The sequence below is a fragment of the Saccostrea echinata genome, unplaced genomic scaffold, assembly GCF_033153115.1.
Source record: "Saccostrea echinata isolate AGI-Se365-2 ecotype Australia unplaced genomic scaffold, CSIRO_AGI_Sech_v1 ptg000002l, whole genome shotgun sequence".
Lineage (NCBI taxonomy): Eukaryota > Metazoa > Mollusca > Bivalvia > Ostreida > Ostreidae > Saccostrea > Saccostrea echinata.
Window position 1 is genome coordinate 513,814 of NW_026889751.1, and position 25,285 is coordinate 539,098.

At 32.9% G+C, this 25,285-nt stretch overlaps 2 protein-coding genes across 2 annotated transcripts in view; both read left to right on the plus strand.

Moving 5' to 3' along the window:
- LOC133204607 (ADP-ribosylation factor-binding protein GGA1-like) overlaps positions 1–25,285 on the plus strand; it is a 261,424-nt gene that overhangs the window by 68,549 nt on the left and 167,590 nt on the right. The window lies entirely within an intron of this gene.
- On the plus strand, positions 3,528–4,795 carry LOC133178312 (prostaglandin E2 receptor EP4 subtype-like). Its single transcript, XM_061313046.1, has 2 exons — positions 3,528–4,265; positions 4,429–4,795. The coding sequence occupies exons 1-2, from the start codon at positions 3,528–3,530 to the stop codon at positions 4,702–4,704; spliced, it is 1,014 nt and encodes a 337-aa protein (XP_061169030.1). The 3' UTR covers positions 4,705–4,795.

Consider the following 25,285-nt stretch of genomic DNA (forward strand, 5'->3'; position numbering starts at 1 on the left):
AATTTATATTATTCAAATGGACTTTTGAGAACAATCACTGTTCTCCACGTTTCATTTTTTTTAACATAGTTAAAATAATCTGGAAGACGATCAATGCTGTTACTATTCTAGAAAAAAGGCATTTTTCTTGTTCATTTTTGACGACTAATCAAATAGAATTATCTTAATTTAATTAGCATTTCATTTTGATTAGCAATGAGTCTACTTTTTATGTAGTGAGATTTATCAGGAATGCATAAAGAACCTGATTTTTAGGTATATATGTACAACTCACTCGACAGTCGGAAATGTGGATGCACAAGTTTGTTAAAAGAAAAGGAGTTTATTTGTATTAGCTTTTGCATCAATTTTTCATTATCCTCTATAGGTATATAATTGAGGTTAATTCGATAATAAACAAAAAGCGGAATATGATTAATAATTAGAAAGACGTCAGGCAGGTCGATACGAATGAACTTTTCATCTACAAAATAAAAGACATTGTTAGTTATAAAATTAAAGTCATATTTACAGGATATGACTACTCAAACCACTGACAACTCTTACTGTAACAGTTTGTGAGGAAAAAAAGGAAAGCAATAAAGGATCCAGCAGAAGGGGGGGGGGAGTTGAGGGTCCGGTCCCCCGGATTCTCTGTTACTATTATCGAATTCAGTTTCAGTTAAGTATCCAAAAATTGGACTTGAATTCCCTCACCTGGGGAACACAGACAAATGAAGGAGAGCGATGCGATTTGTTCATGAAAAACATTACCCCGTCCTCCAACGAAATAGGTTTATCGAGTTTGGACAGTTCTAATTTTTGCTTGCTTGTCAACAAATTTCTAAAAAAATTTTGAGTGGGTATGGCCCCCCTCCCGTAGGAAAAATTCCTGGATCTGCCCTTGCAGACATATATGAAGGGACTTCTCTAAATGTGAAGATAATGAGATTATTTTAACATATTATTATTATCTTGTTAAGGTTTTATTTCAAAATTTGGGTACTTACAAACTAGAATCAATTTTATATAAATATTAACTTTCTTCATTAACAATTTCCTTATTCAACATGTCCTCTATCACATTCCTGTCATATAAATGTAATAATATGAATAAAGTGCTAAAATAAATAAATCAATTAATAAATAAAATAATAAAATAAAATAATAAATAATATAAAATAAAAGGACAAAAACAAATAAACTCTCTTCCACTGATTTTTTTTTGGCTTCATAAAATTCTGATACGCTGAAGTTTTTTGGGGTTATACTGGAATCTCTATGTCTGTCAGAATTTTTTTGTCTGTCATGAGTTTATTTCTGAAACTATATCATTCTTTTTTTCAAACTTTGCAGGCAAAAATATTATGTTGCACTGAACTTGTGCATCCGATATTTTAAGTTTGAACTAATAAAAATGTAATAAAAAAGATACGTTTTATTTCATCGTACATATTTGTAGATAAATAAGAGTTGTAAGTGAAATTCTTGTCTGGAACATAACTATTGTCACAGAGGAAAATTACCACTGGACATTTTTCAATTACTTTGAACATTTTTACTAATAAATTCTACTTACCGGTTATTTATTGATGAGTTGTCATTATTGCTTCAATTTGTCAGATTTTATAATTACAAAATATTTATTAACATAGTATGTTAATTAGCCACAAGTGATATGACCAGATGGACTGTGCTTTGGGTGACTTAATTATTGTTTATTTAAATATGTAATCTTCAGCTATACTTGTAAAACAAATAACTCTGACATCAGTTACTTAAATGTCAAATATCAATCATGTATTTTTAAAAATACACAATTTTGTTAACTTTCAGGGAGTTGGAATCTGATACTCTCCGAGAAATAACGGTCTGCAAATCGTTACGGCAGTTTTATCTTATTAGCAATAGTCTTGCAAACACTGACAAAGAATGTTTGTGACGCAAGGACATATACTGACCATAATCCATGGTATTTTGGACAAGGTTAAAATAACTGGTATAAACTCGCTGATCACTTAATATTGCGCGTTGAGTGGTTGCTTTCCATATGTCTTGTGTAAATTTGGAAAACCAAAACTAAGGAGAATCAAAGTGTCAGTACGTGTAATGTGACGAACCCTTGTCAATTCCTATATTCACATAATTATTCAATCTTCATTTTTGAGATAACTAATTCATTATAACAAGATAATCAACCCGTTATAACGAGATAATAATTTATAACGATATACTAACTATTATAATATAATTTTATGCCCCCTTATCGAAGATTCGGGGGTATATAGTCTATGGCTTTCATATTTCACATGCGTATTCCTTATGACAATACCTTTCCTTGGATACCACCATATTTGACCTTTTGATCTTGACCTTGGAGTTTGACCCAGTTTTGCAAAATTTTACCAAACTTTAACCTTGGCCATAACTTTTGAACAATTAGTGGTAGGGCTTTCATACTAAACATATGTAATTCTTGTGACAAGACCTTTCTTTAGATACAAACAACTTTGACCTTGACCTTGGAGTTTGACCTACTTTTGGAAAACTTTAACTTTGGCCATAACTTTTGAACGGTTGGTTCTAGGGCTTTCATACTTCACATATGTAATCCTTGTGACAAGACATTTCTTTGGATACCAACAACTTTAACTTGGAACTTGGAGTTTGACCTTCTTGTGGAAAACATTAACCCTGGCCATAACTCTTGAACAGTTGGTGCTAAGGCTTTCATATTTCACATGTGTAATTCGTGTGACAAGACCTTCCTTTGGATACCAACAACTTTGACCCTTTGGCCTTGACCTTGGAGTTTGACCAACTTTTGGAAAACTTTGACATTGGTCATAACTTTTGAACGATTGGTGCTTTGGCTTTCATATTTCACCTGTGTATTTCTTTGGAGAAGGTCTTTCCTTGGGCACCATTAATTTTGACCATTTGACCTTGACCTTGATGTTTGACATACTTTTGAAAAAAACTTTAACCTTTTCCATATCTATTCAACAGTTGCTGCTAGAGCTTTCATATTTCACAGGTTTATTCCTAGTGACAAGACCTTACTTTGGGTACCGACATATTTGATTTGCATTTGAAAAAATTAACCTTTGCTATAAGTTGCCATACAGGGGAATCAGTGTTTCACAAACACATCATGTTATGAATGTTATAATTCATTTACTAATCATTTACTGAAGTAATAATAATAAAAAACGTCTCATTTCCCCATGTGCACTTTCTAACACAACCGCAAATACATGTAGATCGGACGCTCCTGCGGACGATAATGAATCAACCTTGTTTTCATGAAAATACATCATTATTACAAGAAACCTTTTCTCGCTAATTAATCCCCCTTAGTGTAAGGCGTTTCTTACAATATTAAGTGTAATTTGTTAAGACAGGAAACTTTTGCCCACCACAAAATTCCCAGTGCAACAGCACCAGAAATTTCTAGGCGGTATTTATATCTTGCCAATTCATCATTTCAGTAGGATTTAGGAGACAAGAAGCTGAAGATATAGCGATCGAACTGAATTTTATATTTGATGGATAAGAATCTAACAATATCTACACCGGGACCGGAATGGCCATCCGCAGCTCCAGCAGCACTTTTACTAGTTTTTGGAGTAACAGGAAATGTGTTGGCATTGATTATTCTCTGTTGTTCTTCTAAAAGTCATAAATGGCGACCCTTCTATCGCTTCGTTTGTGGACTTGCCATTACAGATGGGGGTGGCATATTGCTTTCCTACCCTATAATTATGGTTCGTTACGGCACCGAATTCAAATTTAACTATCCGCAGCCGTTGTGTGACTATATGGCATTTATTTTCATGTTTACTATTTTTGGTTCGGCACTATTTGTTTGTGCAATGTCTCTCGATCGTTTTATTGCAATTCTGTATCCACACTTTTATAACTCCCTAACAAAAAACAGGAGAGTTGTTTCAACGATAGTCGGAGTTTGGATATTCGCTGCATTTTTATCAAGTCTCCATTTGATAGTTGGTCTTAAAAGTCAGAGTTTTTTCCCGGGTTCTTGGTGTTTTCTGGACTTTGTAGAAGATGGCACATCAAACAGGATCCTCGCCTTGTTTTACTCGCTGACAGGCATTATGATTCTTATCACCATAATTGTACTAAACACATCAGTAGTTATAAAAGTCTGTTATGACAGTCGCCAGAAGAAGAATATGTGCATAACAAAGAAGAAAAACACATATATCATGGTCTTCCTGTTCTTAATTGTGATCCTCTTTACTTCATGTATATCACCTCTTTTAGTAAGTATTGTAGTATGGGTGATGCTGGGATGAGAATTCGACAATTTATAATACATATGATGATTTCTTTGATGTAATTATATTTGTACATGTATGACCATGACTGATGAAAAATATCCCTGCTTTATATGCCTATCATTTCTTTTTTTGTACTTCTTTACAGATAACGATTTTCGGACATGCAATTGGAACAATTTCCGGAAATGGGCTGTTAGAACTCAATGCTATACGTCTCTCCATTTCGAACTCCATCATTGATCCTTGGATCTATATTGTATTTCGAAAAGACACTTTCGAATTTTTTAAGCGAATGACCTTAACATTGGGACTTATTTCTGAATCAAGCTCAACCAGTGACACTCCATCTTCCAACAAAGAGAATCCTAGCAGCGATCAAATTGATTCAAAGTCGTCAAAGGACTTGGCCAATCCCTCATAAGTGGAAATCTCAGTAAAGAGCATACATTTCCTTTTCTGTCTAGAGACAAATAAAATCAAAATGGACGAAATATATACTTAACATGTTTGAATGAAACACCGTAAATGTCTTATTTTATCATATTTTTCATTTCTTTAATCCATGAGTATTGCAATATGTGTTACTGTTACACTTTATCCATATTTTAATGATATGCATTTAAAGGTTGCATAATGCTAAAGAGATTCAATAAACATGTAGAACGGATGAAATTCTTAAAAATCGAATTTCAGTCTTTAAATACTTTTTTACATTTAAGTCAACGAAAGTGAGTTCGATATACCCTACCTATACTGGTTACCTAAACTTCATAAAAATCCATACAAAGACACATCGCCTGGTCCAGTAAGTGCTCTACCAAAACTTTTTAAACTCCCAGCAAAAATATTAACTACTGTGAAGGAGAAACTTCTGACGTACTGTGCTACAGCATATTTGAAAAGTGGTGTAAATCAAATGTGGATTCTCAAAAACTCAAAAGAACTTTAAGAAAATTTAAAATAATATTTTTCTCTCTCAAAAATTAGTAACATCAAAATCTATGACACTTCATACAACCATTCTTCATGATAAATTAAAAAAGAGCTTTGATATCATAGACAACTGCTTCTTCAATAGAAATGGAATCAGAAATTTTAATTTTTCTTGTAATTAGTCATCAACATAATTACTAATTAAAATCACTCTGATTCTAACCGCAAGTACTCTGAAGTTGATATTAAAAGGATGCTGGAGTTCCTCATTGACAACATCTATGTACCTTTAAGAGAACAGGCCTTCCAGCAAACTGTTGGAAATTCGATTTGCACTTATTGAGCTCCTTTATTAGCCGACCTGTTTTAAATTTATATGAGGTAGAATTTATTCAAAACTTCTACATTAGAAGAAGAAAACACTTGCTGTGGCCTTCAACTTGACAGATATATCGATGACGTTTTACCTATTAGCAATAGTTACTTCCATTCTTATATCGACCCGATATATCTCAGTGAACTCGAAATAAAAGACACTGTAGACGATATTTTACTGATTATAGCCGATAAAGGCCACCTAATTCTAAATTGTATGACAAACGAGATGAATTATACTTTTCCATCGTCATCTTTCCCTTTTTTACATAGTAATATCCCGTTATCACCTGCATAAGGTGTTTACATCTCCCAACCTATTCGATACTCAAAAGCATGCTCCGAGTGCGATCAATCTTTTAAACCGGGGCAGGCTACTGACAGATAAGTTGATGTTACAGTGATTTCAACAACCTTGTTTAAATTCAACATTTGGTAAATTCTATGGTCGACATTATGATCTTGTTAGCAAATATTATCTATCATTGGATCATACTTTTTTGATTGATCACTGTTCGTTATCTTCACCTTTTTCATCCCACTGAACTCGAAATGAAAGACACTATAGAGTCTGACACATTTTTTCATGTTTTCATGTTTTACTAGAGAAAGACAATGATAGCAACTAAACTTTATGATAAATGTGATGACTTCACCCTGTCTATCGTCAACTTCCCATATATATGGTCATATATAGCTATATACCATTATCCCCAGCAGATGGTGTGTATGTTTCCCAGTTAATTCGGTATGCAAGAGCATACTAGTATTCTGCATTTTTTCAGTTTCTTAATCGAGAAAGACTTTTGACAAATATATTGATGTGACAAGGTTTTCAACAATATACAGTCAACCTTTATTTCTCGAACTCGACGAGACCAAGATTAAACTTCGGAGATTCGAGATAACGAGGGTAAAATACAGAGAAAAAGTAATTTAAGACTGCCAACACACTTTGACATATCAGTTTTATTCGAAATATCGGTGTTTAAGATAACAAAGTTCTGCTGCAGTTTGAAGTGAATGGTCGATGCAATGACCTCTTGTGCAAATACAACCTCTTGCAAATACAACCTCTTGCTAGGTCAAATGCTATCTCACTTTTTAAATATAAATTTATAGGTCGTTATTTCAAACTGAATTGTGTACGGCTTACTAAGTTTATCCGATCAGGACAAAGGGCACACGATGGGTATGACCGTCAACAGGAGATACTTACTCCTCCATGGCACCTGATCCTGCATCTGATGTTTTCAGAGGTCCGTGATTGTAATGATCTAAATTGTATTGTTTAACTTTTGAACATGCTTGCTATTCGTTACCTTCTTATTTCATTATCTCTCATTTGAGTTACCTTTATTTGAAAGATGTTTTTCAGTTATGCACAACATATACTGATCTTGATTTTACCTACTTTATGACTGGGGCAAGATTACATGCACGAATTTCACTCTGTACTTCAAAGTCAGTCTACTTTCCACAAAAGAAGCGTAGAGTGGAAAGTGTGTTGAAAAGAGTCGCCAAATTAACTTTCATAAATGATGGTCCCTTGAGCATTCAGCAGGCTAAAAATCAAAACTGTAATTTAAGCCTTACCTTGAATAGGAATTTTTTTTGAGGACCTAATACACATATAAATATAATTAGTCAAGGACACCGATAAAGTTCTGTATTCTTAAAAATGATTTTTATCCAAATTACCGAGACAATAGATTTTACATTTGCCGACAATTTGTCAGTAATAACCCACCATTAAAAATACGTGGTTATACCTTTATAACCGAATGGAATCTCGTATGGCATCCAAACTTTTTTTGTATCCTTACTTGGTTGTTATTACTCCATAAGACGTAGCTTTATAGATCGATTAGGAAGAGATAAATTGATGTCAAGAGGGTAATGCAAATGAAACAAGAGGCCCATGGGCCACATTGCTCACCTGAGCACTGTGGCTAGGAAAAAAGCAAAAATCAGTTTAGTATTGAAAAGTTTAAATGCATAAGTGGTCCCGACCCACACCTAAAAGGGGTGGGGTTGGGTGGGAGTATTATTTGAACAAAAATTAAGGATGCTTACATATTTCTTTGATTAATTGTGGCTTAATTTTTTCCGTTAATGTTTGATCTTTAATCGTGTTCCCAACCTACCCCCCGGGGTAATGATTTGCACAAACTTGCTTGTACACTTCCCGAGGATACTTCCAGATAAATATGACCAGCATGGCTTTGTTGTTCTTGAGGAGAAGATTTTTAAAAGATTTTTCCTAAATATTCCTATGTAAAACTTTGATTGCCCATTGTGGCTCATCCTACCCCCGGGGTCAAGATTTGGACAAACTTGAATCTACACTACCTGTGGATGCTTCCATATAAATATGACCAATCATGGCATTGCTGTTCTTCTTCAGAAGATATTTTAAATGATTTTTCCTATATATTCCTATGTTAAACTTTGATCGCCCATTAAGGCCCCACCCTACCCCCGGGGGTCATGATTCTAACAAACTTAAATCAATTCTTTCCGAGGATGCTTTCACATAAATATGACCAATCATGGCTTTGCTGTTCTTCAGAAGAAGATTTTTAAAAGATTTTTCCTATATATTTCTATGTAAAACTTTGATCGCCCAGTGTGGCCCCACCCTACCCCTGGGGATCATGATTCTAACAAACTTAAATCAATTCTTTCCGAGGATGCTTTCACATAAATATGACCAATCATGGCTTTGCTGTTCTTGAGGAGATATTTTAAAAAAGATTTTTCCTATATATTCCTATGTAAAACATTGATCTCCCATTGTGGCCCCACCCTACCCCCGGGGGTCATGATTCTAACAAACTTAAATCTACTCTTTCCGAGTATGCTTTCACATAAATATGACCAATCATGGCTTTACTGTTCTTAAGGAGATATTTTAAAAAGATTTTTCCTATATATTCCTATGTTTTACTTTGATCGCCCATTATGGCGCCGCCCTACCCCCCGGGGTCATGATTTAAACTTGAATCTACACTGTCTGAGGATGTTTCCACGTAAGTGTCATCATTCCTGGCCCAGTGGTTCTTGAGAAGAAGATTCTTTAAAGATGCCATTGATTTTTCACAAATTTGTAATTATGTCCCCTTGGAAGAGGACGCGACCCTTCATTTGGACAAATTTGAATTCACTTTACCTAATGATACTTTGTGGCAAGTTTGGTTGAAATTGGCCCAGTGGTTCTTGAGAAAAGTCGAAAATGTGAAAAGTTTACAGACGGACAGACGGACGCCGGACAAAATGTGATCAGAAAAGCTCACTTGAGCCTTCGGCTCAGGTGAGCTAAAAAGTTGTTTTTTAATTTTTTTTGTCATTTTTAACACGACTGCTACTTCAAGAAAAAAAGGAAAATTTGCGGTTAATTTAAATACCTTGTTACATGTATTTTTTTGTAAAAAACATTCTGACTCTACACAAAAGTACTTCGCAGTTGATATTTAAAAAGATGCCTGAGTTTCTCATTGACAATATCTGTATAATCTTTGGCAACTAGGTCTCCCAACGATATGTTCCCTTGGGTAATTATTGTGCCTATTTTGGCATACCTGTTTTTTTATTCTTATAAAGCAGAATTTTTTTCAAAAACTTCCACATGAAAAGAAGAAGTCTTTTGCTGTGGCCTTCAATTCGACATTCAGATATAATGACGACGTGTAAAACAATATTTTCGTGTTGGGCCATACAAAAATTATTTTTCTCCATAAAAGTAGATATTTTAGGTTCCAAAACCTGTAATTTTCTGAAACCTAATACTTTCTGGAATTGACCAAATTTGCACGGATCATGCAAAAATTCTGTGTTTGTCAGTTTTCCTGTTTGTGCGTCACGGTGTCGCTTTAACTGGATTTGGGAGACCTGCATTTGCTTAAATTGGAATTTGGTAGCTGTGTCCCTGTTATGGATTGATTATACCTAGAACTGATTTTTCGCTATATTAAAATGAGATATTTAAGATCATTACCGGAAATTGCACCATCTTTACAATATAAAAATCGTGTATTTTATCACGACACTGTCTTTTGTTAACGTTAACCCGATTTGATCGTCGTCTAACATTAGTACACGAATTCTGTTGATTGGGATAAAGAGAGATAAATCGCTAACATCCAGCATCACTGTACAGCAATGCGAATTTCTATGAGAATTTCATTTTATAAAAGATTGATATTAAATATATTTTTCCTTCAAAATATACTAGTAACAGGACAATAGTATGGTAAATGCTGGGGAATAATTTTAACAGTTTGCCAAGAAAAAAATTGAGTACCAGTAATTTAAAAAAAAAAAAATTACATATCATTTCACATCCAACCATACACATAAGAATGGAGAAGTTTTAAGTCAAATAAAATCCACCTCTATAGAGTTAGTTGTAGTCATGAATGTCTTTGATCATTGGAATTCATTTCCAAATGGCAATTACTTATGAATTGCTAATGATTACGATTTAAAACTTTTCTGGAAATCTGTGTCGCTGTTCAATTGAAAGAAGCATGGCATATTTTATACCAGGATATCATCGATAATTCACGAGGAATGATTTGTTTCTTCAAAATCCATAACTAGACTCGCATACTAATTATTCATAAAATTGGGTCAACGATAGTTTGCTCAATATACTATAAAATGAACCCCGGTTTTAAGGAACTATAAATGTTCCAATGAATGTAACTTAAAAACTTCTTAATACTGATTCACTGTATATCAATGTCTATGTGTCCCAATGTATATGTAAACATGAGAAGAACTTAATTAATATGGATATAAGGAACTATATGTCACAATTACATGTATATACTTAAGAAATTCCTTATACGAATACGAGGAACCCCGGTCATAAGAAACTATATCTATAAGTCCCAATGAACTTCTTAATATGGATATTAAGAACCCCGGTTATTATGAATTATTTTACCTCTAGGTTGATTTTTCACTATATAAAATTCGATCTTTAGATGTGAATAATTCCCTAAAATCGCCATGAATCACCGTATACAACGGTTAACGCGGGGAAGTCGCTAAAAAAAGTATGGGGGAGACGTTTTCAACGTATGGGAATCTCCGCTTCGGAGTCAGGAGGGATGTAGGTTACGTCTTTTTTCGGTATTCATAAGATGTATTCACAAAAAAGAAAGAAAAAAACATCCAACGGAAGACATTTTCTATTCAGATAGTAATTGTTAAGTAAAAAGGGGAGTTGTCTTTTTTCTTTTTTTGTGTGTGGATATGTTTTTCTTTGTGTGTGTGTCGATATGTGTCGTTTTATATTTTTTGTATGCATGTACTTGTTGCGTCTAGAAGGTTATGTTTGTACTCATGTATCCTCAAATCAGATGTCCAAATACTCACCCAAAATTGTTTTTTTTCCCTCTTTCTTCTGAATTAAACAATGAGCATTAAGATGATGTCCTTCAATTGCAGAGGGTTAGGTTCTATAGAGAAAAGAAAAGATGTATTGAACCTCCTTAAACAAAAGCAATATTCAATCTATTTCTTACAAGATACACATTTTACTGTAAAAGATTAGGAACAAATAAGAGCTTTTTGGGGATTCAACGTTTTTTTTTCTCCCGGAAAATCTGATGCCAGAGGCACAGCAATACCCCTAAATAATAATTTCGAACATAATGTTAAAAGTGAATTGAGAGATGAGGAGGGAAACTTTATTATACTTGAAATTAATGTGTGTAACAAATATGATTTTTTACTTATTAACATAATTATATGGTCCAAACAAGGACTGTCCAGTTTTTTTTCAATCTATTTCTGATATCATTTCAAATTTTGATGGTGAATTTGTTATCACTGCTGGTGACCTTAATCTTGTTCAGGACCCAAATCTAGACTATTACAATAATAATGAAGTCAACAATAAAAAATCTAGAGATGTTGTTTTAAACATAAAGGAAGCAAACAATCTTACAGATCCCTGGAGGGCAAAATATGAGACACTCCGAAGGCATACGTGGTTTAAAAATAATCCAATAAAAAAGCTAGACTAGATTTTTTTCTTAATATCAAATGAATTAATGGCTTTTGTAGAAAAAGTTAATCTGAGTCCCGGCTATAAATCAGACCTTTCTATTGTTGAGCTGTTTATATCTTTTTCAAATTTTGTAAAAGGGAAAGAATTTTGGAAATTTAACAGTTCCTTGCTTACTGATAAGAAATATATAGAGCTTGTAAAGGACATAATTATTATACTCAAAAAACAATATATGGTTTCTCCATACAATCCTATTGCTATTAATGATATAGAAAATGAAATTCTTTCTTTCCAAATTGACGACGAACAATTTTTTGAGCTATTACTATAAAGCATAAGAGGGGTACAATTAGTTACTGTTCAAGAAAGAAAAAAGAAAATAAAATCAAAAAATTAGAAGAAGAAATATCTCAATTAGAATGTAATAGAAACACTGATAATTCACCCAAAATTATAGAAACGTTGTAACGTACATTCAAAAAGAAAATTGGAAGATATACGAAAAGAATACATTAAAGGTCTGTTTGTGAGAACGAAAGTTAAGTGGATAGAAGAAGGGGATAAGCTGACAAAGTATTTTTGAAGTTTGGAAAAAAGAAATTTTATAAACAAAACAGTAACCAAACTAGTTCAAGATAGTGGTAATATAATAACAGAACAACCTGAAATTTTAACAGAAATTGAAACCTTTTATAAAAATCTATATGCATGTTATGATGATAAACTACAAGATATTGACCTGAAAAGCATTTTAAACATGGAATATGTTAAAATATTAAATAAAGAAACATGGTATCAATTAGAAGGTGTAATAATTGTCTGATCCGCGAATGGCGCATTTTTCTTCACTTTGCATTTATTGTGAAAAAATATGTTTACTTCAAGACGCAGTAATGTTTTTAGATGGTTCAGAAAAAAGCCCAAAAAGTGCCTTAGATCTTCTTTTTCAATTTTCAAAATTTTCAGGACTTAAACCAAATTTTACTAAAACAAAAACTTTATGGATAGGTATTGAAATATAGGATTTCAGTGGACAGTAGAACCATTTACAGTCCTGGGCATTACATACACTGCTGACCTAAAAAATGTGGAACAGCTAAATTTTGAGAAATGTTTTCAAAACATTAAAAAGAAAAAAATATCATGGTCAAAAGAAATATATCTCCATTAGGGAAAGTTACAGCAATAAAGAGTTTATTTTTATCAAATCTTACACATTTGTTTACTGTTTTCCCAAAGCCAGACAAAAAATCGATAAAAAAATTGGAAAAACATTTTTATAAATTTATTTGGAACAATAAAATAGAAAAAAATCTCCAGCAAAATAATGCAACTTTCCAAAGAGAATGGTGGTCTTTAATGGCCAATATTGACTGTTTTATTAAATCTTTAAAATTAACTTGGATCAGAAGATTACTATTTACAAAGTCTAGTTGGATCCCACTGTTCACTGAAATAACAAAATGTAATATTGTAAACCTGTCCCATTTGGGGCTAGAATATTCAAAAGTTAAAGCAAAGAATACACAAAATAGCTTTTGGAAAGAAGTACTGTATGTATTTTCAGAATTTTTAAGTCTTATAACATGTAACTTGAACCAAGGAGATATTCTGTTGGAACCTCTGTGGTATAATAATAAAATTATGACTCAAAATAAGTATGTTTTTTAAGGCCATTGTATGAAAAGGGATTTATTGTAGTTGGTGATTTATTTGATACTAATGGTAATTTTATGTGCTTTGATGATCTTGTTAAAGAATTTTCTTTAAAAGTCCCTTTTACTTTATACGAAGGCATAAAAAGTGCAATTTTGCATTCTTGGTCAAATGTTAGAAATATTAGTATAAATTCTGTCACAAGACCTTATCAGCCAAAATTTGTGGAAATCATCAATAAAGATAAAAAAGGTTCTAAAACAATTTATGATACATATTTGTCATGACATGTATATACTTCACCAAAATGTAAATCAAAATGGGCTAAAGAACTGCAGTTACAGCAGGAATTTAATTGGAAATTGATTCATAAAAGATATTATTCAATAACAAAAGGCAGAAGGCTTTTATGATTTAATTTAGAATCATACATAGGATTCTTGGTACAAATAAAATTTTATGTTTCATAAAATGTTTTATATGCAAGCTTTTTACATTGTTAATGTCAAGTCAATTAAATTTTGTAGTTATCATTAGTATGCCGTATTAAGGTCGGGTTCAACTTTAATCAGGATCGAGTTCCCAATATTTAAGGACGTACAACACACCCACCACCAAAAATTTCCTGTCGTTTAATTTTCGCTATTTTTGTATTTATACATGACTATATATACAATGCGTATGTACATTTTGGACAAAATCGTTCGAGTCGTATTTGGACAGGAAGTTCCAAAAGTTACCCCCCTTTGGTTGTTCAAGCGGAGAAGAAATTTTCAATCGGCTAGCTATAAAATCCTTGATTATCAAAAAAGTTCAGCTAGTCTGGCTGTCAAATTTCATCGACTCATTCATATAAACATTAATCACACAAATAAAGTATTTTTGTAGTGGTACACATTGGCAAAATATTTTTGAAGAACTTAAACTGAAAAACTATGGTTCATTTAAGCCTTTAAAAATGCGTATTTTTTTATTTAAGTATTTTTTTATGAAAAAAACCTATCGTTTAATTTTGGAAAAAATATTGTTTTCATGTAATTGGTTACAAAAGTAATCTTGATAATTTTTTGTAATTTTTTTAAACGAGCCGGTTTTGAATTTATAGGGAAAAAATCCCCCCCCCCCTTTCTCCTTAAGTCACGTTTCTCAAGCGTCTGTCAGACGTGGGACGAAAACATTGTTAGATCTACAAATACACATGAAAAATTCCAAGCTAGAAAATATTTTTTGCTTTAAAAAAATTTATTTATATTATGTATCAGAGTTCTTAAATCTTAAATCTTTTCAGTTCATTGAAATGCAGATGTATCTATAGGCAATATTTGACGAAGCCCCCCCCCCTTTTTTTTTTGGACGCAGTCATTAGAACTTGAAGAAACACAGGTTACCCTCGAGATATATATTTAATCTTTTAAATCCCTGAAGTACCAATTAATTCATTCATTCATGCAGATTAAAATTCTGACAACTAGAATAAGAGTTTAACTATTAACTACTAGAATAAAAGTAAAACATATTCTCTAAGGATTTTAATTCCACGTGTCCAATATGCAGTCCATACATGCACATGGCTGAAATGCATTTAATTTTATACCTGCGTATGAATTCAACTTACATTGAATACATTGAATTTTAATCTCATTCTTCATTAAAAGTGAACGCACAATGTTGAAGATTCAACTCTTTTATGATGTAAACAGACTGGTAAATGGAATATATTGTTTCTAATTTATTTCAAACAAGAGAGGGGTCTAAAAGTACCCCCCCCCCCACACACACACACTTGTATGCATCCTTCTTTTGCTTCTATCTAGATAAAATGGAAATATCGTATTCGTCTACATTAACTTCAATTTATCAAACTGTAAATTCTCCATCTATGTTTAAATTATTCATGTGTCAAAATATTCATGCACAGTGATACATGTATCAAACGTTTTGTTTTGATTCGAGGAAATGCGCACTGAAATTGTTGACAGTGTTAGATCGTAGTTCTAGATGGTCGGATATGGCCATTTTGCCGCATATAAGATATTCATGAATTCGGACCATTTCAGTAAACAATTCTATTACTTTTTCGGTACTTACTTAGTATATATTATAGTTTTCAGTTCCTCAGAATTCACTGAAAATGTGTCTTAACTGTTCGGCAAACAGGAGGAAATAACTCAAGAAGGGGAGGGGAAAATCTCCCACATTTTTAGAGTTGTTCCTCTTTGAACAGTGAACTTTTGGAAACGGGTTGTAAAACATTTTTTTTCTTAAAAGGAGAACAACACAGTATTTATATGGTTAATTCTTAATTTTAAGATAGGCCCGTGATCTGGTAATGCGAATGTTACATAGCCAACTGTAACAAAAGAAAGCATTGTATCATAAAAAAAATAAAGAATATTGTTCTTCTAATATTGATCACGGATACGAGTTTCATATAAAATGAAAGAAATTTTAAGACATAATCTTTCTTTTCTTCCCTTTTTATGGAGGGAGGGGCGGGTTTTAAATCAAAAGCGCAAATAATCAAGGATAGATTTGGTATTTCTAAAGAAACCACATGAAGTTTCTAATCCCATTTTCTTTTAATTACGTCGGGATCGATTCGGTCGTCATTTTGACGCTTTATTATAAACGTCAAATTTGACGTGAAGTTAAACGTTTAATTGAAATTGCAAGAGTTATCTCCCCCAGTGTGTTGTACGTCTTTAAATCCGGTGGAAACACGAGGTTATGGTAATTTTAATCTGAGCTACAATGTGAAGAATTGTTTCATATAATTATCAAAGAATTGGTTGTATTGACATATCAGTGATATCATTTAACTGCGTAAACAAAATTAGACATTTTGATAGTGAGTCGAGTGGAGAAGTGACCCTAGGACCCGCGATCTGGCAAACTCCAGTTTCGTGATATCCACACTGAGGGTGGCTTCTGCCTTCTGCTTGTATTGATTTATCAGACTCACGGGCAACACGAAGCGACGAATCATGGGACTGACACAGTCTTTAATTTTAACTAATAACCTTTCTAATGTAATAATTGGACATTTGTTACGGAGACATTCCTCCGAGAATACCAAAGTGATTGATACCAATAAACTGCTTATTGACCAGTGTCACCACCGGAAATTCTGTGGCTTAGATAGGAAGTATTTGGTCTGTGATGGAGTTTGCTTAAAAGACAGCAACCATATGCATGACCACCGGTTCTTGGGCAAATGTCTACAAACATGTCCATGCCTCTCAATTTGACAGGACAGGCAATGAATCAGGACTAGATAAGTATCAATACTAGTGCATTGCACAGACACAGTGTTTAGTAAGTCTCAGTATGGAGATTTACATGTTTAATGGATTGTTATGCTATTGGTAATGCTGGTTTTGTGCTGATATTAATTCATAAGACAGTGCTGGTGATTATATTTAATCATATTTATTACTAGGTGCTCTGCACATTATGTCAGCTGTCTTCATAGTAAGCTGTCGGGTTAGTTTGTAGTGATTTCTATAGATGTATGCAAAGGCAACAAGTTTGTTTTTTTTATTCTTCCTGACAACTGCAGGAGTTGGAAAGATTTGTTTATTTATTTAAATTATGTGGTTGCCTATAATGATGAGCAATAGTTGCAGCTAAGTTTGTTTTTTTTAAGTTCATTTCTAAGTTACACAGAAATGAGAATTTTTTCAAGTTTTATTTATTATGAGCTGCAACTAATATGAATGTGGTCCATGATGACTGGCCTGTCAGTGTCAGTTTTGGTCAATTTGTGGGGGATCACCTATGGATCCCTATGATTTATGTGAAGGCAACAAGTATGTTATTTTGTACTCTTACTGACAACTGCAGAAGTTGGGAGGATCTTTTCATTTATTTATAAAATTGGTTGCCCATAATTGTCATGACATAGTTGCAGCTAAGTTTGTTTATTTTAGCTCATTTCTAAGTTAAACTGAAATGAGAATATACTTTTTCAACTTTTATTTATTATGAGCTGCAGCTAATATTAATTATACCTGACCTGCTCATGCTAATTCTAAAAATGATACTGATATCTAGACAACTTTCATTGTACCAAGAGTTAACCCCACCTTTAACATGATGAAGATGTGAGCATGTTGTCTCATTATTCTGTGCATATTAATGGGTGGGGTACAACTAGTATCATATTACATTCTCATGTGTGAAAATTACAACATGCTTGGACTCATTGTAGAATAAGATGCCACCAAAGATTAAGGAAAGGAAATCTGTTGCAGATCCACAACCACCAGGAAGGACAAGTTACACACTCAAAATGCTCAAGCTCCTCCTGTGGATTTTACTGCACATATCTGTGTTGGATGACAAATTATCATTGTCTCCAGTGAGCTGCTCTGACACCAGTGGTGACTTAGATAACTCTAATGTCAACACACTTCAACATTTGTTTTATGGTGAGTCGGTGGCAGATACAGTCAATTTATTGACCTTAAATTCTTATAACCTAATTCCAAAATAAATATTTCAACTCAAAAAAAAAAAGCCATCTAGTTAAACTCACAGTCAACAAAACAACCATATCATGGTACCAGTGGACATCAGCCTCTCTGATATTCGTGTCCATATACACAGAAAATTATCCCCAAGAGTATGCCAATCTTCTTAAAAATTGCTGTACTGTTAGGAAAATTGGGAGTTCCAATGGGGATGGCCCATAGAGATATTATGATGAGAATGCTAGTAGCTCGTCAGTTAATTGAGAGGTCCCTTGGCACCTTCCTATTACCAAATACATGGTCAAAACTTACATCCTCACTCGTTCTTTTAGCTTCTTACAATACACCGCCAACTGCTCAAATACAACTGCCAAATATATCAGGTATATACAGTAAACAGCAACCCAAAATAAAAATGGAGCAAATTGACTGAAGCAAATCTAACAGCAAATTAAACACTTTCATCAACAATAGAGCATTTAAGTGCTTCTTCAAGAGTTACAGGGTTATGACAAGGTCTTACTTGACTTTCAAGTTGACAGTTTTAAATATGGTTTTGAACTTGGTTACATTGAGTTTCTTTGGACCTCTGTTAGGAACAATCATCCATCTGTTAAAAAAAAGTCTGATGATAGCCGACAAAATGTTGGATAAGGAACTTGGGCTCAATCATATTTCAGGTCTACATACATTTAAACCTTTTGATAATCTTATTTGTTCACCATCAGGGCTTGTGCCTAAGAAGCTTCTTGTAGAATTCAGAATTATTTGTTACCTATTCTTTCCAGAGGGTAATTTAGTGATTAAACACATTTCGTGATAAATACTGCTGTGCATCATCATTTTATAGAAAATGTAATACAGCTAATCAAGACGTTTGGGACGGGACACATTTAGTCAAGTTAGACATAATGGACAGGTTTCAAAATATTCCATTCCACCCTTCAGACTGTCATTTTTTAGGCTTTATGTAGGATGATCAAAATTATTACGATAAATGTTTACATTTGGGGCCAGGTCATCAGGTCAGTTGTTTGAGAGGTTAAGCACAGTCTTACAGTGGATTATGTTAAATAAATATCGGGCCTCTGGTTTCTCTCATCTCATTGATGATTTTTTCTTCTTAGGACCAGAATTACCACAAAAATGACTCTCTGATGTTCAGAATTCGGAAAACCTGTGTCAGAGATTAAAATGTCAAACTGTCTTGCCAACAACTTGTTTGGCTATGGAATAGAGGTAGATTCGTGTTTTTGGGATGTCAGTACCTGTGGACAAACTTCTCAATATGATACAATTGCTGGCAAAGACAGCACATAGAAAGAAAAGACAGTTGAAAGAACTGCAGTCTTTGTTAGGTTTGCTTAATTTTGCTTGTAAAGTGGTAGCACCTGCTCATGAATTTTGATACTCTTAATAGATTAAAGTTGTCATGTTCCTAAAAAATAAATAAATAAATAAAAAAAAAAAAAAAAAAAAAAAAAAAAAAAACAACTCAGTACTTAAAATTAGTGTGCTGACATTTAAGCATGGCATCTCTTTATTGATCATTTTGATGGCAAATCTATTATGTATCGGGATGAATGGATTTCTTCACAGAAATTTCGTATGTATACCTATGCATCTGGTAGTTGGGCTTTGCATCTGTATATGGGTCATTATGGTTTGTGCAATCTTGGCTAGGCATTCAAACAGTCTATCACATTTTCATAAAGAGCTTTTCCATATTGTCTGCCGGATGGAAATTTGGCTTCCTTATTTGAGTAATCAAAAATTTTGGCTGATATTATAGCTGTTGTTGGAGTTGTCAATAAATGGTCAAGCATGGACAAAACATGAATTAGTTGTTGCTGCATTTGACTTCAATCATATCTAAAGGAAAGTTATCAAAGGTCCCCAAACAGTTAGTGACAACTGCTGACACTAAATTTTCAATCACAACATTATTCTTATCATATAATTATCTGCTTTATATCACAGGGTTCAAAAAGCAGACATGAATTTTTTTGGTGGCACTCTACCTCCTTGCCTTTCATGCTTTCATGCACATAGGTGAACAAGTAAATTGAGCACAGATCACACTCAGGTACTCCAAAATCAAATGATAGGCAGTCGATAACAATTACCTTGACAGACAATAACCTGAATTGTCAGTCTGTCCATTCGAGTTTTGAAACTGTATATTGCTCAATATTAACACACATCTGGCCCTTTATTCACCTTCAAATCTGGTGAACCAGTTCCTCACAGCTTTATGGCATATTCCTTGTAACATGTTATAAGTTTTAAAGGCTTTGATTCCTCCTTTAATTCAGATATTGTTTTGCATTTGTGATGCCACAGAGGTGGCACAGAACGAATTGTCTGAAAATGTCATTCACCAACTTGATTGTTGGCACTACAATGCAAGTAGGCATTACATTAGGATAAATACTTTCAAATTCAAATTTGCCAAACTTGGTCTTAAGGATTGCAAAGTTAATTATTTCCTCTTATACATGTACTGCCACCGAACATCATAAATAGAGAAGTCAGCATCTGGCATCTCTATGTTGGTAAGTAAGATTAGGCATGTATTAGCTTCTGATGTAACATAATTCATTGCTCTATCATTAATTTTGTAAATTTGGTCATGAGACCAGCATATGGCTGCTCAAATAGTTGTACATCCTCTATAGTCATCAACTCTGTATAATTCAGTTTAAATTGATAGGATGTCAGCACATGGCTGCTTATATAATCTGTATTTTAGAAAGTGAGCTCAGCATTGATGTACTTACAATGTTTTACATAGACTGCTTATTAATGTCAATGAGTTCAGCATATGGCGGCTCATATAAACTGTAATCTAGTCATTGAGGTCAGCATAGCTTTGCTCAGAATGTGTTACTTAAAGTATGTGCCCATGTTCGTGAGGTCAGCATATGGCTGCTCATGTAAATTGTATGTTAATCATGAGCTCCACATATTGTGATCTTAAATTTTATCTGTAAAGACTGTGAGCTAAGGCACAAGAGTCTAGCATATGGCTGCCCATATAATCTGTATTCTGTCAGTTAGGTCTGCATAGTTTTGCTTATAAATGTGATTAACTATGTACCAATGTTCATGAGGTCAGCATATGGTTGCTCATGTAAACTGTACATTAAAATTTGCCTGCATAGACTGTGAGCTAAGATACATGAGGTCAGCATATGGCTGCTCATGTAAATTGTTAAAATCTGCCTGCATTGACTTGACCTAAGATACAAGAGGTCAGCATATGGCTGCTCATGTAAATTGTATTTAGAAATGTGCCTACATTGACTGTGATCTATATATAATACATGAGGTCAGCATATGGCTGTTCATGTAAACTGTATGTTAAAATCTGCCTGCATAGACAGTGAGTTAAGCTACACAAGGTCAGCATATGGCTGCTCATGTAAAATGTTTGTTAAAATCTGCCTGCATTGACTTGAGTTAAGATACATGAGGTCGACATATGGCTGCTCATGTAAATTGTATGTTAAAATCTGCCTGCATAGACAGTGAGTAAAGGTACTCGAGGTCAGCATATGGCTGCTCATATAATCTGTAGTCTAGTCATGAGCTCAACATAAATTTGTTTATAAATAGTGTGCATGAGGTCAGCATATAACTGCTCATATAAACTGTATTTAGTCCATGCATATATATCTTTAGTCATTGAGGTATACATGTTTGGTTCAGGTTTATGCACCAATTTGTATACATTATATTAATAAAACATTTTTTTTATACACTCTAAAATACAGTTAATTGTAAAATTGATTATTTTAGTGTTACCATAGTCAATTAAATACTTTTCACAAAAACTCCTTTTTGGCAACTTTTAGTTCAATGTAATTCAAATGAAAATGCCTTTTCCTTGGGTGGCGCTGCATGCGTCATGCAAGCATTTAGCATGCTTTGTGTCTCTTTTTGTACGCCACCTTCTTGTTGCACAAACTTTGTAATCAGTTTATATAACAATAGCTGGGATAAGCACTAAGTTGCAATGTAACATATCTAAATTGAAATTATTCATCATTTGACCTTATCCCAGCTTTTAATGTACATTATTGTAATTGTATATTATACATGCTTTTGTTTCACTTCTCGTCATTTATCTTGGCAATAAATGACATATTCTTTCAGCTTAAGTTTTTCTGTTTTCCTTAAGTGGTTTAAGCAACAAGAACAAGCTTCAGAAAAGGCATTGAACTTTACTAAAGTGTGTTATTTGTTTAATGAAAAAGTTGTGAATATAAATAAGTATTTGTTTTTGTCTAAAATGAGAGAAAATAATCTATGTTCTTTATGTCAGCAAAATGTTGAATCAATTGTACATATTTTCTTTTATTGTCCTAAAGTTAACCCATTGTGGTCTCTTTTAGAAGATTGGATATTAAAAAAAAAACTGGAAAAATAATAAATTTTGTTGTATGCACAGTTATACTTGGTTCTTCTCAAGAAGACTCAATTATTAATCTTATATTGCTACTTATTAATCAGTACATTTTTCCACAATTAAGAAAAACCAAAATATAACTATCCAAAATATCATTAAATACTTATATGTGTATTATAACTTTGAAGAAAAATTGTATAAAGTTAACAATGAACTTCATGTGTATAAAAAAAGATGGATTAACTGGAACCAGATATTTGAAAACATAAACATATAGATAAATTAATGTCATCTATATTATTATTTTAGTATATTTTGTGTACTCATATTTTTGGTATTTCATGCTATGGTGTGTCTGCGTATGTGTATGTATGTTTGTTTATGTCTAAAGTCAATAAAAAAATGGGGGGGGGGGAATTGCTACTTGGAAAAAAAAAAGCAATGGGGAGGCACACAATTGTACATCATTTCAATTTCGACTTTTCTTTCGCTGTATGCTTTCTTGAATAATTATTACTTATTTTGATTATTTTATATATTTTTATAATTATGCATATATAAAAATCAATATAAGCAATATGTAGAAGTAAAACACTGTACCAAATGATCTTTACTGTGAAGTTGTGAATTTGTAATCAATAGAAACTTTGTCAGAATGTTTTTGAAAACCACGCCATAAGTAACATACTGTATATTTGTGTTTAAATCAGTACAGTATGATATGTCACTTAACTTATACATCGCGAAATTCAGTCATGGTTTGACCACCATTCCTAGGTCATTAGCGGGAATCGCAAAGGACAAGATAGGCTAAGCCCCTTTTATGGCTCCTGGTTTGGGATGTTTCTTAGAAGGGCGCAATAGTTCATAATAAAAAAAAAACTGTTGACATCCCTGTTACAAAATGAATAGTGATTTTTTGTCAATTACTGATTTTTTTCATTTTCATTAAAATTTTCATCAATTTTAGAGCACATTTTGTTTCAGAGAACATACAGAGCACAAGCTTACCTACCCACCAAACATATAGAGCACAAGCTTGCCTACCCACCAAACATATAGAGCAAAGCTTGCCTACCCACCAAACTTGTTTATTTCATGCACCAGTATTAGATACATCTTGAGATCCGTTCACGATTCGTTTTCTTTATGGAATTTTTGATTGATCGACGTTATCTTCGAATTTTACATCGTATACATATATATAATAAAATTCCATTTCGGACATTTTGCACTTACTCTGTAAAAATTTTTAAATGTTGTGGTCGTATTTTTTATATAAAGTAAACGTACATGTAAAATGTACCTTTAATTCAAAATATGAATGAAGTCGCTCGGCTAAAATTAATATAAAACTTTATAACCGAGAACTAGATATCAAGTCGTTCTATGGTATTGAATTCATCTCAGTCAATCGGAAGCTAGACCTTCCAATTTAGTTAGATCAGTCAGAAAACAACACCTTCTTAAGACTGATAAAGACACAGCTTTATAAGCTGGCATGGGGAATATTTTGATTTCTCTTTAACTAACCAGAAAGTAACAGAGAAATCGCTGAAATCTTATTGATCTGAAAAGTAACACGCCTACCTTCAAATATGTAAAAGAAAAGTTCTACAAAATATGTAAAAGAAAAGTTCTACAAAATTTTACAAATTAGTTGGCATACTTAAATATTAAATGACAAAAGGCAAATTACAAGAGCTCGTGATTACTATAGAATATAATGATGGCTTAGCTTTGCATTAAAGATATTTTCGATCTTATTTAAAGAATATATTTTCCTCGGCATCATTTAATGAAGATATAAAGTAAAACTATGAAAAACATCAAAAGGCACACCATTGATCATGATAGTTACTACATTATTACTACATGATCAATATGTCACATGTTTCCAGCTGACAAAGCTTATAACAATAAAGTCTTTGTTTGTAATGCTCATTATTACAGCGACATTTTAGAGAAATTAGTTTTAATTTCAGCTTAATCCAGCTTTTACTCACAGTTCCCTTTCAAACATGAAAATCTTGAAAATCATGTTTCAGTTTTAGATATTTTTAACTTTTCCAAGTGTACTTGTTTTATCGTACATAGATACATTTATGTTACATGCAAGGGCAGGTGTGATCATTCGAGAAGGGATGTTTATTCCTTTGTGGCACCTGATTACCCCTTTGATATTTTTAGGGGTCGATCCTTGTTTACTCTGCTTTCTAATTCAGTCGTTTAGTTAGACTTTTGTGCATGATTACCATTCGTTATCCTCACATTTTCTTACAAGGTCCATTAAGTGCTCAACCAAACAAGTATCTTCATTCCTCTAAAAATAATAATTGTTTTGAAGGAGAAATTTTAGTCCTAGCGTGCTACAACATATTTATGAAGTGGTGTAATTCAAATGTGGATTCTCCAAAAATCCAAATAACTTTTAGAAAGTTTGAAAATACAACTTCTTAAATAAATCAGTAACATCAAAATATATGAATTTTCAAAGCTTTATACAATCATTCCTCACAATAAAAAAAAATCAGTAACATCAGAATGTATGAATTTTCAACGCTTTATACAATCATTCCTCACAATTAATCAGAGGCGACTTTTTGACAATATTAACAATTGCTTCTTCAATAAAAATGGAACTCGGTAATTTTCATATCTTGTGATTGGTCGTTTACAAAATAACTTTGATAAAAATCTTTTAGATTCTACACACAAGTTCTCTAAAGTTGATAATAAAAGATGTCGGATTTCCTCATTTACAATATCTATATAGTCTTTGGCGACCGGGTCTTCCATCAATCTGTTTTCACCACTTGTGCTCCTTTTTTGATTGATTTGTTTTCATATTCTTTCTAAGCAGAAGTTATACTTACGTTAGCATACCATAATTCTATACGTCACAAAAACAGTGTTAGATTGAAATTCTGCATTAACTGACTGATTATTATTTGTTTATTAGTAATAAATGGCAATTTGAAAAGAAAATTTTACTGGCCATGTTCGACATAAAATTCTTAAGTGAGTATTTTATCACTGTACTATATATTTCATGAAGAGGTGATTTAGAATTTATCTTTGTTAAAATAAGGAGATTTACAGTAAAATCTCAGATAGACATCGAGGTGTTGAT